At 31.1% G+C, this 13,198-nt stretch overlaps 2 protein-coding genes across 2 annotated transcripts in view; one reads left to right on the top strand and one right to left on the bottom strand.

Annotated features, from left to right (window-relative positions):
- LOC115890300 (ADAMTS-like protein 3) overlaps positions 1-13,198 on the bottom strand; it is a 1,070,176-nt gene that overhangs the window by 212,455 nt on the left and 844,523 nt on the right. The gene's annotated exons all lie outside the window — the stretch shown is intronic.
- On the top strand, positions 554-7,945 carry LOC115890317 (spidroin-2-like). Its single transcript, XM_030910494.1, has 3 exons — positions 554-657; positions 2,707-2,848; positions 7,573-7,945. The coding sequence occupies exons 1-3, from the start codon at positions 646-648 to the stop codon at positions 7,800-7,802; spliced, it is 384 nt and encodes a 127-aa protein (XP_030766354.1). The 5' UTR covers positions 554-645; the 3' UTR covers positions 7,803-7,945.

The following is a 13,198-nucleotide window of genomic DNA, read 5'->3' as shown; positions in this document are numbered from 1 at the left end:
GTTTTAAAGATAGGGTAAAAGACAACTCTTCGATTAACCCTGTATACTAAGTCAAATACTAAAGTTTATAATAAACTGAGTTTAAGAATTAAAGTTGATATATTTATATATAGTTTGCTAAAATCAAGGAAATAAGGCCAAAAATAAAAAAAAATATTTAAAATTTTAAACTTGACAAAAAAATTCTCCGTTGCGTTTTTTTGCATCTGAGTGTATATCTAAAGAGCATATTATTGGCACATTGATGCACAACTTTGCCCTAATTTAACCATCTTCGTATATCTTATAATTGTCGAGATTCCAATAGTGGGGGTCGATTTGCATTACCCTGTATAATAGACAGCCGATACTATAATCCAAGATCAGGCCCAAGAGGAAATACTTAAATCACCCTATCTCTTCGAGGTTCTATAAGGGCCCAGAAACCCCTCTAAACAATAAATCGCTTGTTAGAAAAGTCCCTAAGACGCTCCTGATCTATCGCAGAAGAGGAGTGCCGATGCTGCCAGTGCTGCAGCTTTTCAGGGAGTAATTGGGTGTGCAAGGTTATCGGACAAACTATAAAATCCATTGCAATCTGCACTTTGTTATCACTTGTTCTAGTGCAGTAAAACTCTAAGAGGAATACCCACACACATACACAAGATGAACACTTTGGTGAGTGCGCACAAATCAGCGTTCGAACGTCGTATTAACGTTTTCTTAGTTCACCCTATTAACAATTTATATACTTTTTCGCTTATCTGAAATTATTACCAAAATTATAAGGCTAATCTGTCAAAATTTAAGACTGTTTTTGTAAATTTATTTGAAAATTGTCCTTGGACAAAAATAAATTTTATTGACAAAAATGTTCATATTAAATTAGAATTTTTAATAAAAGTATAAAAAAATAACAAAACAAAAATACTATTAGCAGGTAAAAGTTGCTTAATATTTTAAATGTTAATTTTATACGTTGACATCTATAATTTAACTTTGAAACTTAGTCTGCTTAAGATACACTAGGCAATTTTAGTAATTGGCAGTTTTATTTAATTAATGCAGTAATATTTATAACTGTTAATTATTTATTTGTCATTATTATTTATTAACTACTATTTTTTTTACTTTAATTTTACATTACCAATATACCGTGTGATCGAAAGAAAAACATCCAAGTTGGCCTAGATATGACCATCAATGGCATCCACTTTGTACGATGCAGGCGATCTTCATTTCCATGTCAACTTTGATGTCGTTTTTTGATTATATGGTATTTAGTTTTCTAGTTATATCCTTTTTCAATAAAAAAAAATAATTATTATTTATTATTTTTTGTAGTATTAAGAACTGATCACTGTTAAAGTATCAATTAAAATTACATCTTATTAAAATAATTTCAGAAAAATAAAAACTAAAAATTTAAATACAAGCTGCGTCTCAAAAGTGGCTCACCCTATAACTTTTTTATTTTGTCAGATTTTGTCAGTCCTTGCCTTAACATATTCCACAGGGTGTTTCAAACTTTCACCAAAATATCAACATTTTGCTTTTCCTCGTATAATTGACGGATGGAAACCTTCATTTTTAATTTAGCAAAACACACTAAAAGGTCAAATAATTTAGCTACAAAAAAACTACAAATTGCTTAAAAAATCATCAAAATCGGCCCAATAAAAACAAAATACCGGGTGCGTCTCAAAAGTGGCTCACCCCTATAACTTTTTAATTTTGTCAGATAAAAAAACGAGATTTGGTATGTTAGTATATTACATAAATTAGGATTGATTGGACGTATTCAGTTATTTTTTATCACTTCCTGTTTCACCGGAAATGACTACAACTTTTGATTTTTAAATGGAACCTTTTATTTGATAGAAAATGACACCTTGAATAGAATGACATATCATATGTCAACTTTTGATATTTTTGCTTAAACAAATCGTATTTTTAATTTAAATCTCGAGTGCCATGACTGTGTTAAGAACACTAATTTTTAATCAAGGGGCTTTGGAAATATATATTTGATCGTCTAATGTTTTTTGTGTCTTGTCTTGGCCGGTTAAAAGATGCCCAAATCGTATTTTTAATCATATCTCAATTTTTTCAAATGAAGCGATGGTGGCTCATTAGCATATTTGGAAAAAGCATTTTTTACGAATAATTGGTAACACATAGTTGGTATTTTGAGTCAAATTGTTGTTATGAAACGCATGTTAAAATTTCAAATAAACAGTATGAGAAAATGTCCAAAGTTGACATATGATATGTTATTCTATTCAGAGTGTCATTTTCTATCGAATAAAGTAAAAAACATCGAGGGTACCATTTAAAAATCAAAAGTTGTAGTCGTTTCCGGTGAAACAGGAAGTGATCAAAAACAAAATTGAATACGTCCATCATGTCATAATAATTTATGTCATATACTAATAATCTAAATCTCGTTTTTTATCTGAAAAAATAAAAATGTTTTAGGGTGAGCCACTTTTGAGACGCACTCGGTATATTGACACCACTTTGTGAAGATGTCACAAAATAATAAATAATCCAGGGTTGTAAATTTTTTCGAACATAAGAATATAGTCTTTCTAATTTTTGAAAAATTAGAAATATTTGATTTTTCCAATTAAGGTTACAAAATATTTATAATTCTATAAAGTACCTTTACAAGTACAACAAAATGTTATTTACAAATTACAAATTTCTATTTATGCTTTTTTTCAGGGATTAACAATCTTTTGTGTGGCTGTAGCTGTAGCCAACGCTGGCTACTATGGAGGTGGTGCCGTCATTTCTGGACCTGCCGGAGTTATTAAAGCATCAGTTGCTCCAGGATACGTAGCACCTGCTTTAGGCCATGCAGCAGGTTAGTGTCAAACATTATCGTTATATCTCGAAATAAGCCGAGATCGAAAATCACTTCGACTGCATTAGATATACTGCTTTTAATTTTAATATATTTTCAATATTATATCTTCTTTCAAAATTTCTTGTTGCCGCAGTCAAAGATTTTTCTAGATATTTTTATTTTTATGATTTTGCGTCAGTAGATCTTTTTTAATATGTGATAAATTCTAGGTGGCTGTGATATATCTTGTGTTAATCGGATTATTTGTGATATCTAGATTAAAATATTCAAAGGTCACTTTTAAAACATAATATTTTAATTATTAGAGAATTACAACTAGATATAAACGTATAATTATTTAATTATGTGAAAAATTTTGGTTAGTATAGAAATCTAATGCTCAAAATGCTTCTTTTCCTGTTCACTGCATAAAATGATTCTCTCTACAAAATATCTTTTCATGTTAAGATGCATATGTGGAGTTCTACTTCGAAAAGCAGCCACATTCATTTCTCTCTTGTTATCGATAATTGTTCGTCGAGATTTGTAAGCACTGGCTTTAACATATCACCAAAAAAGCCCAAACTAGATAAATCAAGAGCACTTCTATGAATCCAGACATCAATTTATAGAATCTTGTCAAATTCTCTCTGATGTAGGATAAGTTTTAATTTTCGGCAAATTTCTGAGATTTTTTTTTCTTTTAACTGACACAAACTGATAACTACTTGTTAAAGTTGAACTAATGTGACGGCTATGTTGAAGTAACGTCAGACATATCCTCGGGCATATCACAACCACCTAGATTTTATCAAATAATAAAGATCTACTGACATTAAATCATGAAAATGAAAATATCTAGGAAAATCTTTGTTTGAGATTTAAGCAACCTTAATAATGTTTTCAAGAGACATGAATTCATCGTAGAATATCGGAAAAATATATGGGTGTTCCATTTAAAATAAAAGAGTAACTTGCTTTTAAAGGTGAATGTTCAATATTAATTTTATCTCACCCTGTATAACTTTTTGGGTCAAGTTTTAATTTGATTTAAAGTACAATAATAATTTCAACTATATATTAGGCTATACAGGGTAAATTCCAATTTAGGTAGCTTTTATTTATTTATAAATTTAAAATTTGTTCTTCATTTTTAGAAAATGTTAAATATTTATGCCGAAAACTATACATTTTAGTCATACACTTCTGCAATGAAACTCACCTTTATTTTTCTACTAGAATGCGAAAATCAGTTAATATACAGGATGGCGCACCTCATTCGCCTGGGTTGATTATACGAAAACGGAAAGATGTAGAAACAGTAGGTAATGTGCACAATTTAAAATTATTTTGAAATATACAGGGTGTTTCAGAACTAAGATCCATACCAAAGTTATATTTTCTCTTATGGAACACCCGGTATTTTATTTCATTTTTGGATTCTTGGGCCCAAAAAAAGGTATTTATTATAAATGTTAAATATGTTTAAAATCTTTAGTTTTTGAAATATTTAAAGATATTTAAATTGTCATGCTACAATAAAATAGACTATTAACACTCTGTACATTACTTTTCGGAATTAATTCTTGTGCTGAGTTTAAAGGTAGAGAAATAAACTTTACAGAAAAATGTTATTCCTTCCTTAAATGTTTACAGGGGTATCAAAAAATCTATTTTAAATATTTATTTTACATAAAAAATTCGTTATTTCAAATGCAACACTATGTATTTTGTTAAATAAGTCGAAGCAGATTTAGATGCTCTTTCAAACTATATTAGGGTTTCCTATACCTATCTGGCTCAGATTTTGAATAAAAAGCGATTTTTCAATAAAATTGTAATCAAGATGGCTAGTGTTGTCAAGGCAAGTTTCTAGTGACAATTAGTAGCTATTTTCAAAATCGAAATTAGTTTATGGACTTATTTAAATTTATACCAGTTTACTTTTATTTAATTTACCTACAATAGTTTAATAAATAATATTTAATGTGTTTATTATTCTATCAAGAAAAACGAAGAAGTAGTCTTTGAATTATTTTATGATGAATTGTAGATACATGGATTTTCTATAAAAGCATTTTCTTCACTTCCAACGACAGGTTTCTGCCTAAAAGTTTTTTTATAAACCACACTACCAGGCGAAATAGGACAAGAAGTTTCTTATCAGGAAGATTCCTATTTGAATATCTTTGAGCATAAGCCCTTGATGCCAAGAAGCAATTTTCCTCACATAATAATATCACTAGTAACATATCTATTCGTTCCGCCAGCAGATACTGCTTTATTTTTCTTGATAAAATAATAAATAATGAATACTTACTTATTAAACTATTGTAGGTAAATTTAAGTAAACTGTTATAAATTATAAATAATAATGTCCATAAACTATTGTCGACTTTGAAAATAGTTACTAACTGTCACTAGAAAATTGCCATGGCGACACCAGTCATCTTGATTACAATTTTATTTAAAAATCGCTTTTTATTCAAAATCTGAGCTAGATAGGTATAGCAAACCCTAATATAGTTTGAAAGAGCATTTGAGTCTGCTTCGATTTATTTATAAAAATACAGGGTGGTACATTTGAAATAACAAAGTTTTTATATAAAATATATCCTTAAAATAGATCAGCAACTTTTGATAGCCCTGTATAAATTTAAGGAACCAGTACCATTTTTCAGTAAAGTTTATTTCTCTACCTTTAAACTCAGCATAAGAATTAATTCCGAAAAGTAATGTACAGGGTGTTAATAGTCTATTCTATTATAGCATGCCAATTTAAATATCTTTAAATATCTCAAAAACTAAAGATTTTAAACATATTTAACACTTATAATAAATGCCTTTTTTTGGGCCCAAGAATCCAAAAATGAAATAAAATACCGGGTGTTCCATAAGAAAAAATATAACTTTGGTATGGATCATAGTTCTGAAACACTCTGTATATTTCGAAATAATTTTAAATTGTACACATTGTCTCCCCACATATACCCCTAAAATATTTTGTTTCTACATATTTCCGTTTTCGTATAATCAATAGAGGCGAATGAGGTGCGCCACCCTATATAGGGTGTTCCATTACAAAAAACACAACTTTGATGTGTAACTTTCTTTGGGGACACCATGGAGAACTCTCTATATTTTTAAAATATGCTTTCAGTTAACCTACATAATATCCTCCCAAATTTTTTTTTTATATAAACTACCGTTCTCCTTGGAGTCTCCGCGTCGCATGAAAGGCGCCACCCTGTATTTAAAAAAAAATAAAAAAAAACGCCACCGATAAACTGGAATTCAAGTCAGCCATGTTGAAACACCTTCGCGTACCGTATTTTGATGATATACTCTTTCCCAGGGTTGGCATGATTTAAATCAAATGATTTAAATCATGATTTAAATCGTGATTTAAATCAAGTGATTTTTTAAATTTTAATCATGTGATTTAAATCAAAAAATTAATTTTATTAAAACTTTATAATAAAAATCAAAAAATAACTGTAAAAGTTATAAAAATCTATCTTAGAAAAATATAAAAAATATTTCTATAACAGATAATAAATCCAAAAATAATTGTAAATTTTATAAAACTGTATAAAAATACCTATTCATCAATTTTAATGTTGAACCGATTTTTGAAGTAATTTCGTGTGAATCCAGAGGACTGCTAAACGTAGCGATTTATTTTAAAATTTATGTATAAGTGACAAAAATTCGCTGTTCGAATACATATCATTCGCAGACTGGTGCAGAACTAGGTTCTTCTGATATAAAGACTATATCTTCATTCCCGAAAATGTATCATCGTTGTCAGAATATATGTTGTTTTATATTCTTTTTTTTTGAAACGGTTGTATGTTTCCAAATTCTTACCGACATTTTGATTCGCAGTAAGTACTTTATACTTTGACATTAGATAATACTATTTTCATTTTCGACTTAAGACTAATTCCGAACAACAGTTGTTGTTTTATTAAGAGTAGAAATTATACTTTTTTTGACGATGCTGTACATTTTCAGGACCATCGTAAAACTATTCCGACGTTACATGGAGGCACAAAAAGTACATTTTAGTTGGAATAAAACACCATTTTTTTAAAAGATTACATTTTAAAATATTACAAATAATTTTTTAATCAATTTCAAACATTGCAACTAATACAAACAGTAATCAAGAAACGATTTGTACACTCGTTGAATTTGACACCGAATATCAGTTTAATAATATATTTTTGCACTTTTGTGCTTAGGCGTAACAGTGCTTTACTTTTATGCCTAGCCGTTAAAATGACAAAAATTAATACTTTTGAGACGTTTGAAAGAAAATCCTTTTGGAAAGGAGCGACTTTTTTTGCGGAATATATTGGTGACCGATGTGGAAAAATGACACGCGCCGTAGAATTGTTAATGTTATCGGTATCGCTCAGAGTTATAAAGATTTAACCATTTAGGATAAGTCCTAGTCATTTGGAAATCCGATTTAAATATTGTTTTGAATTAAAATGAAAAAAATCTGATTTAAATCAAAAAAATCCGATTTAAATTAAAAAAAAACTGATTTTTTTTTTATTTTTTAAAAAAAATCATGATTTTTTCCAACCCTGCTCTTTCCCCAATCGTCTTTTAATTTAATGGATAAGATATAATAAAGATATTCAAAATATGTATGAAAAATGTGTATAAAAAGATATTCAATATTTTTCGATACCGGACGGTATGTAATAATGATTCTCTTATATTTTCAGCTGTAGTTGCTCCAGCTGTATCAGCCGGTTACATTGCTGCCGGCCCCGCAGCTCCCGGCTACGTAGCTGCAGGTCCAGGATACGTCGGTGGTGCCGTCTATGGCCCTGGATTCTATGGTGCCGGGTACGGATACTTGGCCGGTTCAGGACACGAAGGCCAATACATTCCCGACTACACCGAGAAGTTGTACGATGATGGTTCATACAAACCCCATCTCTATGGACATTAAGTCAACTGTATCTATGGAATTTTTTCCGACTGACCTCAGAGAATTATATTACTTCTTGTCATTAGAATACACCATATATAATTTATTGTATTTTTGATGTAAATTATTTTATTTTGGAAACAATAAATCTTTATTGAACTCTATATAATTTTATATTTATTAGTACAAGTCAAATATTTTATACCGGGTCCGCTAAAAGTGCTTCGGGCATATGTAGGTCCTAGAAAAAAAAACTTGGGAATTTTGTATAAGGGCAAATCTAAAGTATATATATATATATATATATATATATATATATATATATATATATATATATATATATATATATATATATATATATATATATATATATATATATATATATATATATATATATATATATATATATATATATATATATATATATATATATATTTTAACTTCTACAGGGTGGCTCAAATAAGAGTAGATCGGGATGATTTTTCTAAATAGAACACACTGTATATTATTGCATTTTTGGCTTACTTTCAAATTACTTTACATAATCCTAAGATGTGAGTAAATATATTTCGATATTTTCAGAAATATTAATAAATAAAATATATTTTTCAACTTCCCTTAAAAAATTGTTAAAAATACAAGAACTGTCCTGAAATCAAAACTATGTTAGGTATTTACTTTAAATGGTCTGTACTTACTTTGCTATCAATATTGTAATCTTAAATCATACAGGATGTTCAAATTTCTACGTCAAACTTTCTAAATTTGTAGTTTTTTTTTAATGGAACTCTAGGTGCCCGGTGGCGTAGAGAGAGGTACAGGCTCTCGTCTATCAATCTGAAGGGAGTGGGTTCGAATCCCACACCCGGCATTTAATCAGCCGACTACTTTTTTTATTAAAATAAAAATAGTTTGGGTACCTAGGTCGACTCAGCCTTAAATGAGTACTTGGGATTCACAATCCTGAGGTAATAATAGGCGGTTAAAGCGTAGTGCTAGCCACATTACCTTCCTTGTATATTGTATACCGAATGGCTCTAGTATGGCAAGCTGTACCTTGCTACTCCCAAGGCGTTAAACGCTATATACGGGAGCTATTATTATATTATTAATGGAACTCTCTGTATACCTATTACGTTCTTATTAGATGGAGAATTCAAAAATAGACAATTTTTGTATTTAAAGCATTTCAAAATTTTTAACGGTTTCGCAGATACTCGCAGTATTATTTCATATGGGGGTCTTTCAACGGTAAAATCTTCTTCTTCCTGTGCCTTGTGCTTAGCCGCACGTTGGCGATTGTCTGTACTCTTCATATAATGTGTAGAGTGCCGTTTTCGGCTCTTCGAAATATGGTGGCTGCGTCGCTGATGTTACACCAATCCCGTATGTTTCTTAGCCAGGAATGTTGTTTTCTTCCTGGGCCTCGCCGTCCCTCTATTTTTCCTTGTAGAATCAGCTTAGGAATGTAAAATTTGTCTCCTCTAAGGATATGGCCGAGGTATGAGACTTTCCTTTCTTTAACTATATTAAGCATTTCTCGTTCATAGCCTGCAGTTCTTAAAACTTCTTCGTTGGTTGCATGTGCGGTCCATGGCACACGTAAGAGTCTCCGGAGAATCCACATTTCGAAAGCCTCGATGCGGTTCAGGGTTCTAGCCTTGAGTGACCAGGTTTCTGCGCCGTATAGTAAGATGGGCCATATGTAGCATTTCACTACCCGTAGTCTAAGTGTTAGCGGAGACTGCGTGCTATAGGAAGTTTTTAAGTTTAAAAAATGTTGACTTTGCATAATTCGTTCTAAGTTTAACTTCCTCGTCGCAGTCCCATCGTTCATTGATCATGGCACCCAGATATTTAAATCGTGGAACTCGCTCTATAATATTTCCATCCACGGTCAATGCGCTGTTGATTGTAGGCTGGCGTCCTATTACCATAAGTTTGGTCTTGGCAGCGTTGATTTTAAGACCGAAACGATTTTCCATGTCCCCTATCTTATTTATTATTTGCTGGAGATCCTCTAAAGTTCGTCCGGGGACATACTGTATATAGTACAGAGGAAAACTTAATATATTTAGTTAAATAATTTGAATTAATTAATATTTGTCATGAAAAATTAAATTTTTTTCTCTCTAATTAACTTAACGATAAAAATAAGACCCTCTATATTATACTAGTAAGTTAGCTAAACAATTTTAAATTATTAAGTATATTTTCTTTTTAATTTGATCAGAGACCAAAGAGAAACATGTCTAAACAAAGAATTTGACAATAACGCTATATTTGAAGAATACATTTTATTATTTAGTATTATTGTGCAAGTAAGTTCCAAAGATGTACAAATATGAATTTAATAAAGCCATCCCGATAAAACGAAAAGTTATTCATTATTCTAATTTTTGACAAATAATTTTTTTTTCATGCAATTATGGAGGCTTCATTTACAAAATGCCTTTAAATATGTTAATTGTGATAACAATAATAGATATAAAAAAATCCTAGGATATCAAAAATAAACGAAGTTAATAATATTTCCTTCCAGAACTTTTCAGAAATTGGATGGTTATATCTAGTAAATATATCAATTATAATATATTGTTTGTGTATCAACTTTTCGCAGCTGTAATACTGTTACAAATAAAGAAATAATTATAAATACTATTTTCTTGACAAATAAGCGAAGGCAAATTTTAAAGACATTAAATTTATAGTAAAAGTGTATACGTGATCAAGGTAGGATAATAATGGTTAATTACGTAACTGTAACAAACAAACACAATAATAATTAATATTCATGATAATTTTTATAAAATAGAACTTTTTAGTTTTCAATCAAAATAACAAAGAACCTAATATATACCGAGTGTATAGTACAACAGAAATCATACAAAATATTTAGTCACGAGAGAAGCTATTCTATTAAGATATACAGAGTGGAGATATTTGAAGTAATTTCCTAAAAATTAATACATATATTTTTTTTTATAATAACATCCAAAAATCTGCAACGTGTAAGTATATAACAAGTGTTTTATGCACAATACCAGTTGATGACAACACATGTTAACTATCATTTTCCTATCTACACGCCCTGCAGAATAGTATATGATTTAACATTCTTTTGTAAATTCCTTGATGTCCATTTAAAGTTCCAGTTACAAAACGAAGACTACTAGTAGACATCGCCCATTATTGGAGAAGTTCAAAATTTCTTAATCCCACTGGCAATTGCTTCTTGAAAAAACACTGTAAAATGTGCATGAAATGCCTTGTGCGTTTAATTACCCTTCTAGTCTTGTTGTAATCTCCACTGAAGGGTGATGTCTTTCGTTTAGAATTAGATTAGGTTACTGTAACAGACCGATCAGGGAAGACTGGATAATTGGTGTACCCATTCGAGCTGGGACAACCTGGTACGCAGATGGGTCAAAAATTATGGCTCATTAGTAGAGCTGAAACAATGAATAACTCTATATCCAAGGACTGTAAGCCTATGGAATGATGTCACAATTTTTCAGGTGAAAATATCGACAAACCATTATTGTGTTTAATCCTTATTTGGGAGAAATAATAAGGCAGGAAACCACACACCGGTTTCAGTTGCACTATTCACAGATAGTGAAACCAAGCTAAAAGCACTGAGTTCGAAAGAGGTTAATTTGTTAGGCCAATGTAGGATTATGTGTGTGCTCTAAATACACTGAGCATTAGGTGAATGTAGCAATGGCCTGAGTAACGAGCCACGAGCCACTTTTGACCGTCAACGAAAAGGCAGATGAAATGGCCAAACAAGACTCTTCGATGCCATTCGTAGGCCAACCCAAAACCCTTTTTTTCAATAATAAGGGACCGTCCTCTGCCGGAAACACGACGAACTGTGAGGCCTATTGTGTTTGTCCCCTTTTTATGTCTGCACCGGTTCTCCTATTCCTGTATCCTGCACCCACTTGCAGGTCCTTGATAGGATTGGATCATTAGAACCATTTAATGGGATGCAGAACTCTTTAACGGTGCTGTAAAAGCCAACAAATCTAGTATGATTGAGAAATTGACCAGGAGAAAAGACGGAAATTGACCAGGAGAGAAAGTTCGTAGATCAGTGGCCAAAATTTACGATAAACCTGATAAACAAAGACAGGAAGATTGTCAAAACTGTAGCAGGTCTACTAACAGGGCATTGCAAGCTTAATATGCATCTAGAGCTGACTGGATTGAAAGACGAAGCCAAGTGCAGTTTTATTGAATCAGAAGATGAAGCGACAGAACATTTTATATGAATGCGACAGTTTGGCAAATGTACGGTTCTTGGTATTACGCACTGATAAGTAGAGATGAGCAAAACTGCGATTCTCCAATCGCAATTGAAACTGCGATTCCGATTTTTAAATCACTGCGACTGTATAACCTGCGATGGCGATTTTAATATTTAAATATTGTACTAGGTATATAATTGTCTGAGTATGTACATATAGCTGAACAGTTTAAAAAAGTTAATAAAAATGAGTTGTTTAGTTAGGTTGTGTGTTTTTTAACATCTGCAGCACATAGTTTAGGTATTACAACTTAATAATATGCTGCAACCGCTGCAACTATACATACCTATTCTTTCTACGGTTCTTAGTTCTAATTCTTAAAGAAATATTTTTTTAAGGTAGCTCGCCCCTATAACTTTTTCATTCTTTTTTGGGGCAGATATTGGGTCAGATCATAACCCTGTAGTGGCGCAATTCAGAATCAAATTAAAAAAGATCAACCGTAGAAATGAATTTAATAAAATAAACCTCAATGCTCTTAAGGACAGCGACAAAAAACATGAACTTCCTACACAAATTAATAGCAAGTTAAAAGGTCTGAAAGAACATATGAATGATATGAAAACTGATAAAATATGGACAAATCTCAGAGATACAGCCAAAGATACTACGTTGGAGATCCTAGGGAAGGCGAGTAAACATACAAGGAAAGACTGGATGACCAATAAAATATTACAATTAATGGAGGAAAGAAGACTAAAAAAAAACAACTTGGAAAATTATAATAAGATCAACAGAATCATCAAGCGTGAAATGAGAATAGCTAAAGAGAAATGGATAAACGAACAGTGAGCTGATATAGAAACCCTGGAACAAAAACACGACAGTTTTCACCTTCATAAAAAGATCAAAGAGGTAACACACACTTATAAACGTACTATACCGGGCAAACTTATTAAAGATAAAAACAAACTGGTGATAGACAAACAAGAAGAACTGGATATATGGAGAGCTTATATAACGGACTGTTTTAATGATTATCGAGAGTCAACAGATCAATGTGACAATTGCTTAGACGGACCAGACATACTAAAGGAGGAATTAGTTAAAGCCTTGGCAGAAACTAAAAATGGAAAAGCTGTCGGTCCTGATGATTTAAATGTT

The sequence above is a fragment of the Sitophilus oryzae genome, unplaced genomic scaffold (genome assembly GCF_002938485.1).
Source record: "Sitophilus oryzae breed Bouriz unplaced genomic scaffold, Soryzae_2.0 scaffold_860_pilon_pilon, whole genome shotgun sequence".
Lineage (NCBI taxonomy): Eukaryota > Metazoa > Arthropoda > Insecta > Coleoptera > Curculionidae > Sitophilus > Sitophilus oryzae.
The sequence above is the reverse complement of the archived record's forward strand: the minus strand, read 5'-3'. Positions and strand labels throughout refer to the sequence as shown.

Bases quoted from the DNA above. Each gene is read 5' to 3' on its own strand.
- LOC115890317 (XM_030910494.1), top strand. The intron at 2,849-7,572 runs GTTAGTGTCAAA...TTATATTTTCAG, and splicing joins TGCTTTAGGCCATGCAGCAG to CTGTAGTTGCTCCAGCTGTA.